Source organism: Saimiri boliviensis, chromosome 11, assembly GCF_048565385.1.
Source record: "Saimiri boliviensis isolate mSaiBol1 chromosome 11, mSaiBol1.pri, whole genome shotgun sequence".
Lineage (NCBI taxonomy): Eukaryota > Metazoa > Chordata > Mammalia > Primates > Cebidae > Saimiri > Saimiri boliviensis.
The window spans coordinates 24,813,708-24,833,745 of NC_133459.1; the positions used below are offsets into that span (position 1 = coordinate 24,813,708).

At 49.9% G+C, this 20,038-nt stretch overlaps 1 protein-coding gene across 3 annotated transcripts in view; it reads left to right on the top strand.

Moving 5' to 3' along the window:
- RPS6KA1 (ribosomal protein S6 kinase A1) overlaps positions 1-17,086 on the top strand; it is a 48,044-nt gene extending 30,958 nt beyond the window's left edge. For all 3 annotated transcript variants that reach the window (XM_039473872.2, XM_010345379.3, XM_003934808.4), the window contains 8 exons: positions 1,475-1,600; positions 1,795-1,884; positions 2,255-2,413; positions 13,540-13,701; positions 13,937-14,013; positions 14,263-14,380; positions 15,303-15,440; positions 16,142-17,086. In XM_039473872.2, coding sequence (XP_039329806.1) covers positions 1,475-1,600; positions 1,795-1,884; positions 2,255-2,413; positions 13,540-13,701; positions 13,937-14,013; positions 14,263-14,380; positions 15,303-15,440; positions 16,142-16,264 — 993 coding nt within the window. In that variant the 3' untranslated portion in view covers positions 16,265-17,086. The remainder of the gene's footprint in view (positions 1-1,474; positions 1,601-1,794; positions 1,885-2,254; positions 2,414-13,539; positions 13,702-13,936; positions 14,014-14,262; positions 14,381-15,302; positions 15,441-16,141) is intronic.
- Positions 17,087-20,038: the final 2,952 nt, after the last annotated feature.

A 20,038-nucleotide genomic window follows, 5' to 3' on the forward strand; every position in this document is an offset into this window, starting at 1 on the left:
GATGCATGCCGCCACACCCAGCTAATTTTGTTTTTTGGTATTTTTAGTACAGACACGGTTTCACCATGTTGGCTAGGCTGGTGTCAAACTCTTGACCTCAAGTGATCCGCCCACCTCAGCCTTTCAAAGTGCTGAAATTACAGACATGAGCACCTGGCCAGATAATGGATTTTGGAGGAGACACTTCTCTTCCTGGTGCCTCAGTTTCCTCATCTGTAAATGGGGGCTGGGCATGGTGGCTCATGCCTGTAATCCCAGAACTTTGGGATGCCAAGGTGGGTGGATTGCTTGAAAACAGGAGTTTAAACAAACCAGTCTGGTCAACATGGTGAAACCCATCTCTACTAAAAATACAAAAATCAGCTGGGCATGTTGGCGCATGCTTATAGTCTCATCTACTTGGGAGGCTGGGACACAAGAATCACTTGAACACAAGAGACAGAGGTTGCAGTGAGCCAAGAATGCACCATGGCACTCCACCCCGGGTGACGGAGCAAGACTCTGTCTCAAAAAAAATAAATAAATAAAATTTAAAAATAAAGTTAAAGTGACTATGTCATTTATTTTCCAAACTGGGACATCTTTCTTTATCCAGGACAAATACTAAATCAGACTGGATGCAAGGACCGCAGGCCCAAACCAGGGCTGTCCACGGGGCGTGGAGTCACCTGATGAAAGTGCTTAGAATAGTGCCGGGCACACAGCACACACTAAGCACCATTGAGCATTGCTGTGGCTAATGTCCCAGAACCTTGAGATGAGCTGTGATGCCCAGAAAGGGGAGGCAACTTACTCAAAGCCATAGTTAGTGGCAGAGCTGGAACTCAGCTCAGGGCCCCTGCATCCCTCCCACGCCTGCTCAGGCTTTTCAGAACTAAAGACCTCTCCATGTGTATTGTGACCCTCTTGCCCACTCCCTGCACTGCCCTCTGACCACAGGCTGCAGTCCAAGCAGGCTGGGAGCCAGTGAGTATGCCCATCATATAGAATAGAAAACTGGCTGGGCGTGGTGGCTTCCACCTGTAATCCCAGCACCTTGGGAGGCAGAGGTCAGGAGAGGGCGGATCATGAGGTCAGGAGATCAAGACCATCCTGGCCATGGTGAAACCCCATCTCTACTAAAATAAAAAAATCAGCCAAGCGTGGTGGCACGTGCCTTTAGTCCCAGCTACTCAGGAGGCTGAGGCAGGGGAATCGCCTGAATCCGGGAGCCAGAGGTTGCAGTGAGCCAAGATTGCAGCACTGCACTCCAGCCTGGTGAAAGAACAAGACTCCATCTCAAAAAAATAAAAGAAAACTGAGGCCCAGAGAGGGGTAGGCAGGCTCTCACCTGCAGTCACATGGCCAGCACTCCACCCCAAGCCTCCTGGCTCTTTCCTGGTGCCATCTCTACTGAGCCAAGACCTTGGGTGCTGGGAGATGACCCCTAGCACTCTGGAGCCAGGGGTCAGCCACAATTTTTGGTCTCCTACAGCAACTCCATGGGAAGAACGTGGTTTTTAGTGATGGCTACGTGGTAAAGGAGACGATCGGTGTGGGCTCCTACTCCGTGTGCAAGCGCTGTGTCCACAAGGCCACCAACATGGAGTATGCCGTCAAGGTGGGCCTCCTGAACGTATCTCAGCCAAGGCTGCCGGGCTGGGGGCAGGTTTCCATCTGGCAGGGAGGGGTGGTGCCTGAGCTCTGCAGATGGATGAAAGGGGTGTGGCTGAGACCTCCAGGCCTGCTCCGTAGCAGGGGAGGACCCTGGAGCCTGTCACCCTGACACTGCCATGTGCATGCCCCTTTCTTCAGGTCATTGACAAGAGTAAGCGGGATCCTTCAGAAGAGATTGAGATTCTTCTGCGGTACGGCCAGCACCCCAACATCATCACTCTGAAAGATGTGAGTGCGTTCCTTGAGACTGGGGTGGGACCAGGAACTCAACTCTCCAGGATTTGTCTCAGGTTTTCCATTCCTTTGACTTCTCATCCTCCTTCCAGGGCTCATGTGAAGGTGAATGAGGACCCTTGGTCTCTGCAGTCTGGCCATACCCCAAGGGCCCTCCTTCAGACTCAAGCATTTTCTGAAGACCTTCTTGCCTATCAGGGGACCAGTGTCAGCATCCTCTTTTCGGGGAGGGCAGGGCCACTGAAGTGCACAGCCGAACACATGCCTAAGGCTCATGTCATTCTTCCCCGCTCTGGAATGCTGCTGACTAGGGCGTCCAGGCCTGACACTGGGGAGAAGAGCCTGATGGTGAGGTCTTTGGCAGGTGTACGATGATGGCAAACACGTGTACCTGGTGACAGAGCTGATGCGGGGCGGGGAGCTGCTGGACAAGATCCTGCGGCAGAAGTTCTTCTCGGAGCGGGAGGCCAGCTTTGTCCTGCACACCATCGGCAAAACTGTGGAGTATCTGCACTCACAGGGGGTGAGTCTGGATTCGGGGAGGTGGTAGGGGAATGCCAAGGGTTATACCATCAGCAGACCACATGAACCACATGCTGGCCCAGGAATGGCAGCCTCCAGCCAGCTAAACTGAGGGGAGACTAGGGCTGTGTGGGTGGATGCGTGCAAAGGAGGGAGGGAGAGATGTGGCCAAATTGTGAAAGGGAAGGTATGGAAAGTTATTCAGTATCTACTGTGTGCCAGGCACCATGGAAAGGTTTAGCGTAACATGAAGTTTCCAGGCCAGGCACAGTGGCTGACACCTGTGATCCCAGCCCCTTGGGAGGCTGAGGCAGGCGGGTCACTTGAGGTCAGGAGTTCGAGACCAGGCTGGCCAACATGGTAAAAGCTCGTCTCTACTAAAATACAAAAAAATTAGCTGGGCGTGGTGGCAGGTGCCTGGAATCCCAGCTACTTGGAAGGCTGAGGCAGGAGAATGGCTTGAACCTGGGAGGTGGAGGTTGCAGTGCGCCGAGATCATGCCATTGCACTCCAGTGTGGGCAACAGAGTGAAACTCCATCTAAAAGATAAATAAATAAATAAGATAAAGTTTCCTTACATTATCTCAATTGATTTTCACAACAGCTCTGAGACAGATGCTGTTATTGGTCCCACTTCATAGGTAAGAAGACTGGAGCTCAGAGATGAAAGGTCATTTGCTCTAGGTCACATAGCCAGGGAAGAATGGAAGGATTTCAAACTGAAGAATTTAGGTGGGGAGTGGCTTTGGAGTTAGGAAGCGTCAGGTTCACTGTGGGAGAGCTGCAAGGCTTCAGGGAGGTGAATTTGACTATGGGTTCAGTTGCTAAGGCAGAGGAAATGGATGCCGAAGGGAATTCTGCTGGAAATGTAGCAGGGACTGCAGAAGAAGTGGAGGTCCAAATGGCAGAGTTGAGCCTTCATCACTGCACAAGGCAGGTGAGCACTAGATGACAGTGAGGTAGGAAAGTTCATTACAGTGTATTCAAGCCCAAAACAGTAGCATTAGCTTCTCTCTGGATGAGGTGTTTTAGGGTGCTCTTGATCAGACAGCGTGGGGGTTAAGAATGCAGGCTGCAGAGCCCACTTGGCTGAGTCCAGGTCTTGGTGTATGAGGTTGTTACGTGTTTTTACATAGTACCCAGTCCATAGACACAGTTCCCCTACTGTCTTTTTTTTTTTTTTTCCGACGGAGTTTTGCTCTTGTTGCCCAGGCCGGAGTGCAATTAATTGTACGATCTCGGCTCACTGAAACCTCCACCTCATGGGTTCAAGCGATTCTCCTGCCACAGCCTCCCAAGTAGCTGGGATTACAGGCATGTGCCACCTCGCCTGGCTAATTTTGTATTTTTAGTAAAGACAGGGTTTTTCCATGTTGGTCAGGCTGGTCTCAAACTCCCGACCTCAGGTGATCCACCTGCCTCAGCTTCCCAAAGTGCTGGGATTACAAGTGTGAGCCACTGTGCCCAGCCTTTTTTTTTTTTTTTTTTTTTAATATTTAATGCCAGGCAGAGAATGATTTTTTTCTTTCCTTTTTGAGATGGAGTCTCGCTCTTGTTGCGCAAGCTGGAGTTCAGTGACATAATCTCTGTTCACTGCAACCTCTGCCTCCTGGATTCAGGTGATTTTCCTGCCTCAGCCTCCTGAATAGCTGGATTACAGGCACCCACCACCATACCTGGCAAATTTTTTTGTATTTTTAGTAGAGACAGGGTTTTTACCATGTTGGCCAGGCTGGTCTCAAACTCCTGACCTCAGGTGATCTGCCCACCTCGGCCTCCCAAAGTGCTGGGATTACAGGCGTGAGCCACCGCATCCACCCGCTGTTGTGCTGTCAAAAATGTCTTTTTTGACTGGCTTATTGAAATTACCATATCTGCAAGGTCCACACATTTCATTCAGTGGATAAATCTCTCTCTTTTTTTTTTGAGACAGGGTCTCCCTCTGTTGCCCAGGCTGGAGTGCAATGACACAATCGTGGTTCACTGCAGCCTCGACCTTGGGCTCAAGTGATCCTCCCACTTCAGCCTCCCAAATGGTGGGACCACAAGCGTGCATTACCACACAAAATACGAAAAAGAAATACAAAAAATTTCGTATTTTTTGTAGAGATGGAGTTTTGCCATGTTGCTCAGGCTTGTCTTGAACTCCTGAGCTCAAGTGATTGCCCACCTTGGCCTCCCACAGTGCTAGGATTACAGGTGTAAGCCATTTTACCGAGCCTCTTTAAAAAAAAAAAAAAAAAAAAAAAAAAGGCCGGGCGCAATGGCTCACGCCTGTAATCCCAGCACTTTGGGAGGCCGAGGTGGGAGGATCACGAGGTCAAGAGATGGAGACCATCCTGGCCAACATGGCGAAACCCCGTCTCTACTAAAAAATACAAAAATTAGCCCGGTGTGGTGGCACGTGCCTGTAGCCCCAGCTACTCAGGAGGCTGAGGCAGGAGAATTGCCTGAACCCAGGAGGAGGAGGTTGCAGTGAGCTGAGATTGTGCCACTGCACTCCAGCCTGGCACCTGGCGACAGAGCGAGACTCTGTCTCAAAAAAAAAAAAAAAAACACCTGGAGGAAAATTCGCATACAGTAGATTTCAAGGGTCCATTTTGATGAGTTTTGTTAAATGTGTACACCCATGTCACCTTCAGAGCTAGACCTCCCTTTTTTCTGCCACCGACTTATTGAATATCAGTTCTGTGCAATGTCTCACATTCTGAATTTGTCTGTTGGCTGCCTCTTGGCATCATTTACATTATTTCTCCATTGCCTGTATCTCCTATAAACTGCAAGTTGCTCTAACATAATTATTGGCTTTAACTTTTTGAGGGGGATGGGAATAAGGTTCAGATGGCTAAGTTTGGGCCAAGCGTGGCGGCTTATGCCTGTAATCCCGGTACTTTGGGAAGCCAAGGTGGGCAGATTACTTGAGGCCAAGAGTTCAAGACCAGTCTGGCCAATATGGTGAAACCCTATCTCTACCAAAAATACAAAAATTAACAGGGCATGGTGGCATGTGCCTGTAATCCCAGCTACTCTGATGGCTGAAGCACAAGAATCACTTGAATCTGGGAGGCAGAGGTTGCAGTGACCTGAAATCACACCAATGCACTCAAGCCTAGATGACAGAGCAAAATCCTGTCTCAAATAAAAAATAAAAATAAAAAAGAAGGCCGAGATCATCCCCTCTCTGGAGGTACACTGACTTCACAGTGCATCACATCCACAAGCCCACAGTATCACGCTGCCTCCCTTTAGTCATGGCAGGTGGTAACCATCCGATCTCCTTATCTAGGCCAGGTGTGGTGGCTCACACCTGTGATCCCAGTACTTTGGGAGGCTGAGGCAGGCAGATCACGAGGTCAGGAGTTCAAGACAAGCCTGGCCAAGACAGTGAAACCCTGTCTCTACTAAAAATGCAAAAATTATCTGGGCGTGGTGGTGCATGCTGTAATCCCAGCTACTCAGAAGGCTGAGGCCAGAGAATCACTTGAACCCCGGAGATGGAGGTTGTAGTGAGCCAAGACCATGCCATTACACTCCAGCCTGGGCAACAGAGCGAGACTCCATCTCAAAAAAAAAAAAAAGATCCTCATCTGATGGTTTCATCCTTTCAGAATTTTGACTGAGTTGAGTATTTCATTAGGATTGTGAAAGTGGCAATGCCTGATTATGTCTAATTTTTTAGGAGAAATTCTGTTAAAAAGAACTTTACCTCTTAACCAAAGCTCCAGTTTGGTTACCCCCTGTGCATCATGTTTGAAGTGGCTTTGGTTTTTGAAATCCCAGTGCAATAGACTAATATTTAACATGTCAGGTCAGAGAGTAAATCTGTTTCCTTTTTCTGTTTTGTTCTTAAGTGAGTACTCATTAAACTTAAGAAGGTTTAGAAAACAGGCAAGCCAGTGTACCTGTGGGTCACCTGAAGCTCAGAGCAAGGAGGAACTTGGTGAAGAGGCACTCTCCAGAGGCAGTGAGCCCTTTCCACTAGGGATGTTCAAAGCTCCAAGTATAGATAACCACTTGGTGAGGATGTTGTTGGAGGAAGTTGTCTCCTTCCCAAAGCTAGGAACGTATGTATCTTCAGAGTTTCTGGCTCTTTGCTAATACCGGAGCAGATGATGAGGAATGGGAAGCTCTTGTTGAGATGTTTGGAGGGGTTACTCCGGGTTGGTTTGTCAGCAGCAGTAGCTGTGGTCAATAAACTGGGAATCCCACAGGAGCTGAGGGATGGGAAGCGGATGACCAGGAAGCATGGTCCATTCGGACCCCTGTTTGTTTTAATATTGTCTTTGTATTGAAGCATTGCATAAACACCGAGAAGTACACAAATCATAATGGACAAGTCAACGAATTTTCAAAAAGTGAATATACCTGTGTAACCAGTACCCAGATCAATAAACAAAGCACTTCCAGTTCTCCTAGAGCCCACCCACCCAAGGATAACAAGCCTAAGCTAAATTCTAATAGGTTCATTTTGCCCGTTTTTTTATTTCTTTTTTCTTTTCTTTTTTTTTTTTTTTTTTTTTTTTTGAGATGGGGTTTTGTTCTTCTTGCCCAGGCTGGAGTGCAGTGGCTCTGGTCTCACCTCACTGTAACCTCTGCCTCCCAGGTTCAAACAATTCTCCTATCTCAGCCTCCCAAGTATTATAGGCACCCGCCACCACATCCAGCTAATTTTTTGCATTTTTAGTAGAGACAAGATTTCACTATGTTGGCCAGGCTGGTCTCGAACTCCTGACCTCAAGCGATCCACCCACCTCAGCCTCCCAAAGTGCTGGGATTATAGGCATGAGCCACCGTGCCCGGCCCCATTTTTGAATTTCATAAAAACGTTCTCTTTTGTATCTGGCTTCTGCCATTCAGTGTTGTCTTTGACATCTATCTACGTTGTTGTGGCTGCTATTCATTCATTTTCATTGCTGTGTAAAACTCTACAGACCACGATTAATTATCCATTCTGTTAATAGACACCGGATGGTTACCAGATTTTTGACCATCACAAATAATGCTGCTGTGACATTCTATCTTTTGGTGAACATATGTACATTTTAATGTCGGTCGTATACCTAGCAGTGGAATTGCTGGGTCAGAGTGTTTGTGTGTTCGTCTTTAGCAGATATTGCCAAACAGTTTTCCAGAGTGGTTTTACTAATTCATACTCCCAACAGAAGTGTGTGAGAGTTCTGGTACTTGCCAAAAGTTGGTATTTTTAATCTCTTCAATCATTGCTATTCTGGTGGGTGTGGAGTGGTATCTCATTGTAGTTTTAATTTGCATTTTTCTGGTGATTAATGAAGTTGAACACTTCTTCATATGTGTACTGCCATTTGGACGGCCTCTTTTATGAATGCCTCTTCAAGTCTTTTGTCCATTTTTAAAAATTGGGTTGTCTGTCCTTTTCATCGTATGTTGCAGGAGTGAGAGGGCTTCTCTCTTTAACCAGATGATTCACTTTGAACAACTTCACTTCTTTTTTGGCCAGTCACAGGTGCCTAAATGCAAATCATTTCATACTGCTGCTGATGGCACTGATTCTACATGCCACTTTCCACAGGCCAGGCGGGGGTCTGTGCACTTTACATATTAACTCTTTTGAGACAGTGTCTCACTCTATCACCCCGTCTGGAGTACAGTGGCATGATCATGGCTCCCTGCAGCCTTGACCTCCCAGGCTCAAGTGCTCCTCCCTCCTCAACAATCCCCACCCTGCATAGATAGGACTACAGCCATGCCACCACACCTGGCTAATTGTTAAATTTTTTTCTGTAGAGACAGGGTCTCACCCTGTTGCCTCAAACTCCTGAGCTCAAGCAGTTCTCCCACCTCAGCCTCCCAAACTGCTGAAATTACAGGCGTGAGCCACTGCACCCAGCCCAGAGCCTGTGCTCCTTTTTCCTGAGATTGAGTCTCGCTCTGTTGCCCAGGCTGGAGTGCAATGGCGTGATCTCGGCTCACTGCAACCTCTGCCTAATGGGTTCAAGAGATTCTTCTGCCTCAGCCTCCCAAGTAGCTAGGATTACAGGTGCCCGCCACCATGCCCAGCTGATTTTTTGTATTTTTTTAGTAGAGATGGGGTTTCACCATATTGGCCAGGCTGGTCATGAACTCCTGACTTCAGGTGATCCACCCATCTCAGCCTCCCAGAGTGCTGGGATTACAGGTGTGAGCCACTGTGCCTGGCCAAGCCTGTGCTCTGAACGCATGCATGTGGTACGATGCTGCTTTGGACAGCCGTCTTTGGTCTCTACTTTTTAAGTGCTTCTTCATAAGCAGTCACTGTATCTTAACATCCAGCATGACAGAGGGGTTCAGTCCCAGGCAGTTCTGGGGTTACTGTGACATCTGTCATCTCCCAAGCCCTGTGCTAAATATTCCTGTTCTTCCCTGTAAGCCTAGGGTTGAATGCTGTTATCAGCCCTATTTTATAAATGAGGAAACTGAGGGCTAGAGAGGTTAATTGGCATGCCCAAGACCACACAGCTATGAGTGGATGGTAAAGCCGGGCTTCACACCCTGGCCTGCCCGACTCCTTCCTGTGACAGGAATCCTAACTCTTCTGGAGGTCACGGCCTATTGCCTCAGTGCCTGCATTTGGCCTACACATATATTTTGTTTGGCCTGCAAGATAAGGGGTGTGTTTTTGTTGGTTTTTTTGTCTGTTTGTTTTGAGATGGAGTCTTGCTCTGTCACCCAGGCAGGAGTGCAGTGGCAGGATCTCAGCTTACTGCAACCTCCACCTCCTGGGTTCAAGCCGTTTTCCTGCCTCAGCCTCCCCAGTAGCTGGGATTACAGGCATGCACCGTCACACCCAGCTAATTTTTGTATTTTTATTTTATTTATTTCTTTTTTTTTTTTTCTTTTTTCTTTTTTTTTTTTTGAGGCGGAGTTTCACTCTTGTTACCCAGGCTGGAGTGCAATGGCGCGATCTCGGCTCACCGCAACCTCCGCCTCCTGGGTTCAGGCAATTCTCCTGCCTCAGCCTCCTGAGTAGCTGGGATTACAGGCATGCACCACCATGTCCAGCTAATTTTTTGTATTTTTAGTAGAGACGGGGTTTCACCATGTTGACCAGGCTGGTCTCGATCTCTTGACCTCGTGATCCACCCACCTCGGCCTCCCAAAGTGCTGGGATTACAGGCTTGAGCACCGCGCCCAGCCTATTTATTTTTTTTTTTTTTTGAGACGGAGTTTCGCTCTTGTTACCCAGGCTGGAGTGCAATGGCACGATCTCGGCTCACCGCAACCTCCGCCTCCTGGGTTCAAACAATTCTCCTGCCTCAGCCTCCTGAGTAGCTGGGATTACAGGCACGCACCACCATGCCCAGCTAATTTTTTGTATTTTTAGTAGAGACGGGGTTTCACCATGTTGACCAGGATGGTCTCGATCTCTCAAGCTCGTGATCCACCCGCCTCGGCCTCCCAAAGTGCTGGAATTACAGGCTTGAGCCACCGCGCCCGGCCCAATTTTTGTATTTTTAGTAGAGACGGAGTTTCACCATGTTGGCCAAGCTGGTCTCAAACTCCTGACCTTGTGATCCGCCCACCTCAGCTTCCCAAAGTTCTGGGATTACAGGTGTGAGCCACTGCACCTGGCCACTGATAAGGGGTGTTTTTTTGATTTGAGGTGTAGTTTCGTAAGGTTTGGTAATTTGGCTGCTTTTTAGAAAACTGGGTCTGAGTTGCTACATAGCGACTGTCAGCTGGAGCCAGGTAGCCGATGCCCTCTTTAGATGGATTAGAGTTTCCCACTCTGCCTGGCTTCACTGGTTACTTGCCCAGCCCATTGTGATTTTCCATGCAGTGAGATATGAGACTATACTTTTCCTCCCCCTACATACACACCTGAGGGTCAGGTATCAGAATCACCTGTGGGGCTTTTTCAAGCTGTGCTTCTCCTCCCCAACTCACCATCCCTACTATTCTGATACTGGGCAGTGGTGAGACAGTTTCCTGCAGGGGTTTGTCATTTCTGTATGTTGTAGTAGGATAGGAAAAAAGATCAACAACTTCTATATCCCTGTGTCCCAGGAGTGTCATGTGTGCTATGCTAAACAGGAAAGACTGTGGAATTAAGTTCAGAACTGGGTCCTGGTCTTGCCTCTGCCTCTGACTTACATGCAAGTCAATTGTCCTCTCAGGCCAGGTGCAGTGGCTCACACCTGTGATCCCAGCACTTTGGGAGGCCAAGGTGGGCAGATCACTGGAGGCCAGAGTTTGAAACCAGCCTAGCCAACATGGTGAAACCCTGTCTCTATAATACAAAAATTAGCTAGGCGTGGTGGTACACACCTGTAATTCCAGCTACTTGGGAAGCTGAGACATGAAAATTGCTTGAACCCGGGATGGAAGTTGCAGTGAGCCGAGATTGTGCCACTGGCAAGTTTGTCTCAAAAGAGAAAAGAAAATTGTCCTCTCAGAGCCTTGGTTTTCTCTTCTGTAAAACGGAGCTAATAATCCCTGTCCACCTGCGGAGGTGTGGTGGGTGGCTCCAGTGAGATCGTGACTGGGAGCGTTCTTTGTAAACTGGGAGTTCTCTTCTTTTTGTTTGTTTTTTTTTAAAGGCCAGCAGCCTATCGAGGTGAAAGCCTCAGGGGCTGACAGCTTTCCAGGCTGAAGGCCAGAGTTCTCTTGTACGGGGTAGTTGGTGTCCTCAGCCAAGCTGAGCATTCCTGACCTCTACAAAGCTTGGCTGGGCCCTCGGTGGGGAAGAGTCCACATTCCTGGGGACCTGGCCTTGTGCTGTGGGCTATATGATTGTGTTTGAAGGAGAGAGCCCAAGGGACCTTCTCTGAGACTTGGATACAGTTCGCTGCTGGGGCCGCCCTAACAGTGTGGCCCTTTCGCCCTTAACTGCCTGGCACTTCTCTCCCTGTGAAGGTGGACTGTGCTGGGCCATGCCTACCCTCTTCACAGGCACCACGGGCACTGCTGGAGGGCTTGGGGATCAACTGAGACTGTGAAAGGACTATCTGAATAAAACCAACTAACTGTGGCCAGGTGCAGTGGCTCATGCCTATAATTCCATCACTTTGGGAGGCCAAGGTGGGTAGATAACTTGAGGTCAGGAGTGCGAGACCAGCCTGGCTAGCATGGTGAAAACCCAGTCTCTACTAAAAATACAAAAAAAAAATTAGCCAGGAATGGTAGTGCACGCATGTAATCCCTCAGGAGGCTGAGGCAGGAGACTCACTTGAACCCAGGAGTTGGAGGTTGCAGTGAGCCAAGATTGTGCCACTGCACTCCAACCTGGTGGGTCAGAGCAAGACGCCATCTCAAAAAAAAGAAAAAACAAAAAAAACAAACTTGAACTCTACTAATCTAACCTGCAAGGTGTCTCTGTGTTTCAGAGGTGTGATTTGTTCATTCATTGCACAAAGTTCACTTTGCATTTGCTCTGTGCTAGGCCCTGCACTGGGTATGGGCATTGCACAGATGTAGGGTTATGGTTGTTACAAAAGGAGCCCCTGGGCTCTGATCCCTGAGCTCTGGGCACCTGAGGGGATGCAATGGACAATGAGGCTGGAACAGGTGATGGCTGTGCCTCCCATGTTAGGCTAGGGACTTTGGCTGGGGCTTTGTCTTGCAGATAGGGAGCCTTTGAAGGATTTTTGACAATGCCCAGGGAGGTTCCATTAGCTCAGGGGAGAAGGAACAGGATGAGGACATGAGGAGTTTAGTGTAGGATGTGTTGAGTTTGAGGCTCTGTGGAACATCCCATGGTTGCCATGTGGTAGGCAACTGGATTTATGAGCCAAGACTCAGGAAAGTTCTGGACTAGGGTTAGAGATCTGAGAGGTATTGGTAATTGATAGTTAGAGGATTGATTATGAAAAGAACTGTACAGGCCAGGCACAGTGACTCACACCTATAATCCCAGCATTTTGGGAGGCCCGGACAGGAGGGTCACTTAAGCCCAGGAGTTCAAGACCAGCCTGGGCAACATAGCGAGACCCTGTCTTTAAAAAAAAAAAAAAAGTTTTAAAAATTAGCTAGGTGTGGTGACACACACCTCTAGTCCCAGCTACTCGGGAGGTTGAGGTGGGAGGATCACTTGAGTCGGAGGTTGTGGGTGCAGTGAGCCATGATCATGCTACTGTACTCCAGCCTGGGCAACAGAGACCCTGTCTCAAAAAAAAAAAAAAAAAAAAAAAAAAAACCTTACAGAGTGTGAGAAGAGTAAGAATGAAATGTGGAGTGGTTCAGCCCCCTCAAGTTAGAGATGAGCAGTCAGGGCCCAGAGGAAAGCCATTTGCTTATGGCCTCAGCAGTAAGTGTCATTCATTCATTCATTCAATAGGTGTTTATTAAATACCTGTCATGTACTAGGAGCTAGTTTAAGTGCTGGGATACAGCAGTGAGCAAAACACTCATGGAGCTTACATTCCAGTGGGCAGACTCCGAAAACAAATTGAATATTATGTTAAGTGATGGCAAATGCTACAGATAAACGTAAAGCAGTGTATTCATAGATTCTAAAGATTAGGAAAATCAGTGGCTTATGCCTGTAATCCCAACACTTTGGGAGGCCAAGGCGGGTGGATCCCTTGAGGTCAGGAGTTTGGAACCAGACTGGCCAACATGGTAAAACCCCGTCTCTTTTTTTTTTTTTTAAATCATCCAGCCCAAAATGTCAAAATGTCAGAAACCTTGTCTCTACTAAAAATACAAAAAATTATCCAGGCATCATGGGGAGTGCCTGTAATCCCAGCTACTCTGGAGGCTGAGGCAGAGGCTGCAGAAAGCCGAGACAGCCTTGGCGACAGAGGGAGACTTATCTCCAAAAAAAAAAAAAAAAAAAAAAGAATGACACTTTTTAGATTTTGACCTAAGTAACAGGAAGGATGGAGTTGCCACGAGGTAAGATTATGTGATGAGTAGTTTTAGGGGAGAATTGGGAATTCAGTTGTGGACCGGCTGACTTAGAGCTACCTGTGGACACCTACACAGAGTTCAGGTGGGCAGTAGCAGCAGCAGTAAGGCCCTCATTTCAGCCCTTTCCCCTTCTCTTGGATTCCAGGTCTGTGTACCCATCTCTCCATGCCCTGTCTGTGTAACTTTCTCATCCCTGGCAGCTGACCTGGGCCACTAGCCACCTCCCCGCACTGAGAACTGACCCCAGCCCCCTGCCCCTAGGTTGTGCACAGGGACCTGAAGCCCAGCAACATCCTGTACGTGGACGAGTCCGGGAATCCTGAGTGCCTGCGCATCTGTGACTTTGGTTTTGCCAAACAGCTGCGGGCTGAGAATGGGCTCCTCATGACACCTTGCTACACAGCCAACTTCGTGGCGCCCGAGGTGAGTGGCCCAGCCTCCTCAGCTATAAGAGAGGGGGAACTGGAGGCCTTGTGCCCCCTCCCAGAGGCCCCACATTGGCCAGGGCTACAGTCTCTGTGACCTTGGCCCAGCTGGCAAGGGAAGATCTAGCTTGTGGCTTGGACCCTTGTCCTACCTTGTCTCCTGCAGTAGCAGGAGCATCTGTGGCAACTTTCTACTGCCCCCAGGCTGACCACCTGCCCTGCCCTGTTGCCAGGTGCTGAAGCGCCAGGGCTACGATGAAGGTTGTGACATCTGGAGCCTGGGAATTCTGCTGTACACCATGCTGGCGGGGTGAGTGCCCTTTTGCCTGGACCCTTCCCCACTCCTGCAGCCCTAGCATTTGGGCTGGGTGGTGCTTCTCTGATAGGAAAGGCTCAGCCAGCCCTGCCTCAGGATAGTCTGGAAACAGAGACATGGTCCTGCCTCTGGGAGCTCTGCCTTGGGAGCACCCCTTCTGTGGGGAGACAGAGTCTCCCACCACAGCCCAGCCCCAGGATAGAGGCCAGAGTTTGTACCCAGACCATGCGGGCTTTTCTGCAGATACACTCCATTTGCCAACGGGCCTAGTGACACACCAGAGGAAATCCTAACCCGGATCGGCAGTGGGAAGTTTACCCTCAGTGGAGGAAACTGGAACACAGTTTCAGAGACAGCCAAGGTGAGTCTGTAAGGCCTGCATGGCCTCATTTGGAGGAGGGAGGCAGGGTCCCGTCCCAGGGCTTTTCAGCTGTTCGTGAACAGCCTCATTTCTCCAAGTAGATGTTCTACAAATCCCTGTTGCTGTATTTCTCCAAGTGGAAGATTCTCAGGCAGACCACCCCGACGACCCCCGTACCGTGTTAGGGTAACTTGGTGATCATTCACTGGCCCTTCTCATTCTGGGCCCTGTAGAGCACAGAGGGCTGCATAACCACAGTCCTGGCCTCTGGCCTTGTGGAAACAGTGTAGTGAGGGATACAGGTTGGCATACAAGGAACAGCAGTGCCTGGTGGCCCAGATAGGTAGACCATCTTGGCCAGAGGTGTGGACCATGGAGACACAGAGCAGAGTAACTGGCCATACTAAGCAGAGCCTCCTCCAAGGGGGTGGCATGTGAGCTTCCAGTATTAGCAACAGTTTTTGGTTATTGGAATCTGTATTCCAGAGAGAATTGAGCCCTCTCTGTGCGGCATCAACCTGTGAGGCAGGTGTGGTTATTCCTGATACTCAGCAGGGAAACTGAGGCTCAGAGAGTTGAAGCAACTTGCCCAGGGCACTCAATTGATGAGTACAAAAGGCAAGTTTTGAACCTCAGTCTGTCAAAGCCCAAACCTGAGGATTTTCCTACCTTCCCACATGGCTTTTTGGAGGTAAAGGAGAAATGGAAGGGTGTTCCAGGACCAAGGGCCAAGAGCAGCAAAGGCCTGGAGACAGGACCCTTGGCTGTGTGCGGGAGCACTGAGCAGGGTGGAGAGTGGATCACAGGGGCTGCTGCAAGGGTTCAGGCAGGAGCTTGCAGGAGATGGTTGCCTTCCTGTGCCCCATCAGGGGCCTGCTCCCCTGCAGCCCTCCCACCAACCCCTTGCCCACTGTGTCCCCAGGACCTGGTGTCCAAGATGCTACACGTAGATCCCCACCAGCGCCTCACAGCCAAGCAGGTTCTGCAGCATCCGTGGGTCACCCAGAAAGACAAGCTTCCCCAAAGCCAGCTGTCCCACCAAGACCTGCAGCTTGTGAAGGTATGGCCACCCTTGGGCTGCTGGGCATCTGGGAGGTCAGCCCAAGGTGGTATGATCAGGGACTTGTGGCAGAGCCAGGAAATGCCATGAGGTGAAACAGGAGAGGAAGATACAGCCCTGCCGTAAGGGAGCCTAACTGCCACAGTGTCACGGTACACTCACAGCCCCCAGTCCTCTGGAAGACACAGCTGCTGACCTCTGAACCCTCCCGTCTGATGGGGGAGGCAGGACTCATGATCATAAAGGACGACTGAGGCTAGATTAACAGTGGGCTATGGGACCAGGTGCGGTGGCTCACGCCTATAATCCCAGCACTTTGGGAGGCCAAGGTAGGCGGATCACTTGAAGTCAGGAGTTCGAGACCAGCCTGGTCAACATGGTGAAACCCAGTCTCTACTAAAAATACAAAAATTAGCTGGGCATGGTGGTGGACACCTGTAATCCCAGCTACTTGGGAGGCAGAGGGAGGAGAATCGCTTGAACCTGGGAGGCGGAGTTTGCAGTGAGCCAAGATCGTGCCATAGTACTCCAGCCTGGCAACAGAGCCAAGACTCCATCTCAAAAAAACAAAAACAAAAACAAAAACAGTGGGCTGTGGAACACTGAGAGGGGCTAGCCTACCCTTGGGGCATGCATCCCCTCCCCCTGCATCTCCCGCCATTGTGAACTGACCTCCCCGCCTCTACCCTGTTCTCTTTCAGGGAGCCATGGCAGCCACATACTCCGCACTCAACAGCTCCAAGCCCACCCCACAGCTGAAGCCCATCGAGTCATCCATCCTGGCTCAGCGACGAGTGAGAAAGTTGCCGTCTACCACCCTGTGAGGCACCAAGGCATTCAGGCCACAGGGCAGTGCTAGCTTGACGGAGGCAGCATGCTTCCCAGAGGGAGCAGGCTGGAGTCACAGGGCCAGAGGGAGCTGGAACCCGAGGGGCCGGGGAAGCTGCCAGCCCAGACCACCCCCAGTGAGGGTGTGAGAAGTGCCTTCTCCTTCCCCAGGACGGACTCTTCTTGGCTCAGGCTCTGCTGGTGGAAAGCGATTCACTGTACAAACTCTTTTTTTATGGAAAAAATTGCGTCAACCACCATGGATTTTTACAAGATCCATTTGCCTTTCTGGGAGCAGAAACAGCCAGTGCGGCCCCAGGAGGGGAACTGAGTCACACTGGGGTTCTCTGAGACTCTTTAAAGCAGTTTTGGGATCCCATCCTGGGAACCCCCACGATTGGCCATCTGTAGCCATCTGCACACACCTCCAAGGCAGTCCAGTGTCACCTCTCTCAGAGCCTCTGGCTGTTTAGCAGAACTCATTCGATCCCCAGTCAGCTCCTTTTCCGTTCTGTTCTGCTGGGGGTTCTAGAACTACTTCCTGCTACAGGAGGGGACTCACGCCCTGCTGGCTTCCAGCTTCAGGCACCAGCATCCACCTCGGCCCTGCCAGTGGACCCCCTGCGGTCACGCTGGGCAGCCCCAGAGAGGATGTGGAAAGCACTTTTTGGCTGACTTCTTTCGGGGTTGGCAAGGGGACAGAGTTCACAGAATGCCAGCGGGCGGGCCATGAGGGGCGGGACTTTCTTCATTTCTTCCTCAGCTGGTTACTCAGGGTTCATCTGTCCATGGCCTTTCTAATAAACTTTTGAGTTGAAGCATGCTCTCCTCCACTCTTCATCCCTGAATTTACCCTCTCTCTGCTATCAGATCTCGAGGACGTTGGCAGTGACAGAAAATGGGCCAGGGCCAATTAGCCCAGCTGCTTGGAACCAGGTCATCTGGGGAGTGTGTGGGAATCCCGCTGGCCCTGCCCACGCGTTCCTGCCAGGGGATTCCATTATGGTATTGATAACAGTATTATTAACCATAGGTGACCAAGTGCCAGGCCCTGTGCCTGGGGCTCACATGAATATCTCGTTTAATCTTATCCCTATGAGGTAGATGCTCTGTTATTCCTGTTTTATAGATGAGGAAACTGGCTCAAATTGGGGAATGACATTTGCTCATGCAGTATTTTCTAAGCACCCATTCTGGCCCTGTTCTGGCTGCTGATTGAATCAGGTAAAGAACAAGCTCATTGTTTCCATGGGTCTTACCTCCCAGTAGGGGAGATGGACACTTAACAGGCCAAGGTCAGCTACTGATAAAACACGTGCAGAATTAAACTGGGGTGAGAGCTTGGGTGGTCAGGGAAGGCCTTTCTGGGAAGGTAACCCAGAAGCTGAGATCTGAATGGTGAGAAGGGGTCAGCCAAGACCAGGAGGCAGAGGGCAGTCAGGACAAAGGCTGTGAGGGGGAAACGGGCTGGGTGAGCTCAGGGATGAGAGGTTGATATAGCTGTGACCCCAGAGCCAGGGGTTTGCCCAAGACGCAGCTGGAAAGGAAGCAGAGGCCAGTTGTGCTAGGCATTGTAGGCCGAGATTAGACGTCTATTTACTTCTAAGTGAGGTGCAAGCTCCTAAAAGAGTTTAATTAATCCCAGCACTCTGGGAGGCCAAAGCAGGCAGATCACTTGAGGTCAGGAGTTCGAGACCAGCCTGGCCAACATAGTGAAACTCTGTCTCTACTAAAAATGCAAAAATTAGCTGGGTGTGGTGGCGCACAACTGTAGTCCTGGCAACTCACAAGGCTGAGGCATGAGAATTGCTTGAACCTAGGAGCCAGAGGTTGCCTCTGAGTGGTGATTATGCCACTGCACTTCAGCCCGGGTGATAGAACGAGACTGTCTCAAAAAATTAGATTTCTCTGACTGCTCTGTAGAGAATTTGGGCAGGGAGGGGAGGCAGGAGGGAAGCAGGATGACCAGGTTGGTGGCTACTATAGCAGCACAGGCAAGAGATGTGGCTTGGACTAGGGTGGTGGAACGGGGGTCATCTCTACTCCATGGAGTGGACAGGGTCAGGCTATGCTTTGGAGGTAAAGTAGATAGCACTTGCTGGCAGTTTGCTTGCAGAGGATAAGTGAAACAGGAGATTCAAAGACATCTAGATTTTGGGGGAATGAGTTTTGGGGGAAGCATTGGAGAGGAGTAGTTTTGAGGAAAGAGCTACTTTGGAAGCTCTGTGGAAGGTAACTTTTAAATATCCAAATGGAGATGTCAAATAAGAGTTGTAATTAGAAATTGGAGTTCTAGACCGGGCGTGGTGGCTCATGCCTGTAATCCCAACAGTTTGGGAGGCTGAGGTGGGCAGATCACCTGAGATTGGGAGTTCAAGACCAGCCTGACCAACGTGGAGACCAACATGGAGAAACACCGTCACTACTAAAAATACAAAATTAGCCGGGCATGGCAATGCATGCCTGTAATCCCAGCTACTCAAGAGGCTGAGGCAGGAGAATTGCTTGAACCCAGGAGGCAGAGGTTGCAGTGAACCGAGATCACACCATTGCATTCCAGCCCTGGCAACAAGAGCGAAACTCCATCTCAAAAAAACAAATGAAAAAAAGCAGCAGCAGCTGGAGAGATCTGGACTGGAAATGTAAATTTGGGAGTCATTAGCCTGGAGAAAGTTTGCAAAGCCAAGAGACTGAGCTTCTCAGAGTGTGGTCCACAGACCAGCAGTATCAGCATCATCTGGGAGCTGGGTAGAAGTGCCAAGTCTCAGCCCTGCCTCCAAACCTGATTAATAGGAATCTATGTTATAACAAGATCTACATGTGATTTCTGTGCATACTAAAGTTTGAGAAGTACTGTTCCAGAGACTGAGTGAAGACGAGGTGAGGGGGATCCCTGTGCTAAGCCCTAGAACACCAGCAAGGAAGACTTGGGGATGACAGCCAGAGGAACCCCAAGTCTGGCAAGATTCCAAGACTTATGAACAGACCTTGGCTTCCAGTACTTCTCAACCTCCCCACTTTACAGATGAGAAAGCCAGGGCCTTAGAGGTGAGTAAGTCCTGTTATGATGGAAGGAGATTCTGGTAACAGCAGCTCAGTTTTGGAGCTGGTCTAAGTGCAGATTCTAAACCTGGCAGCCTCCCCACAGGAGCAAGGAGGGTGGTGTTGGGGGCCCATGGGCTCAGAAGCCCTCCTGTGTACCCAGTGACACTATGTGGTACTTAGCCCCCACCCATGTCCTGTGTGTTTCACTTCTTGGAGGCCTGGTTTCCCCATCTGTGGAACCAACATTTCCTGTCACACCCATCTTCCAGGGTTGTCTCCCCGGACCCCATCTGGCATCCTGAGCACACTGCCTCCTTCCCCCCCTTTCCCACATCTAATCTGCATCCCAGCACCATCAATTCTGTTTCCTATCTAGGGGATCCATCCCCTCCTCTCCATCCTCTCTGCCCTTCTCTCTCTCTGTGTCTCTCTCTCTTTTTTTTTTTTTTTTTTTTTTTTTAGGTGGAATTTCTCTCTTTTTTCCTAGGCTGGGGTGCAATGGCACCATCTTGGCTCACCGCAACCTCTGCCTCCTGGATTCAAGTGATTCTCCTGCCTCGGCTTACCGAGTAGCTGGGATTACAGGCACACACCACCACGCCTGGCTAACTTTGTATTTTTAACAGAGATGGGGTTTCACAGTATTGGTCAGGCTGGTCTTGAACTCCCGACCTCAGGTGATCTGCCCACCTCAGCCTCCCAAAGTGCTGGGGTTACAGGCATGA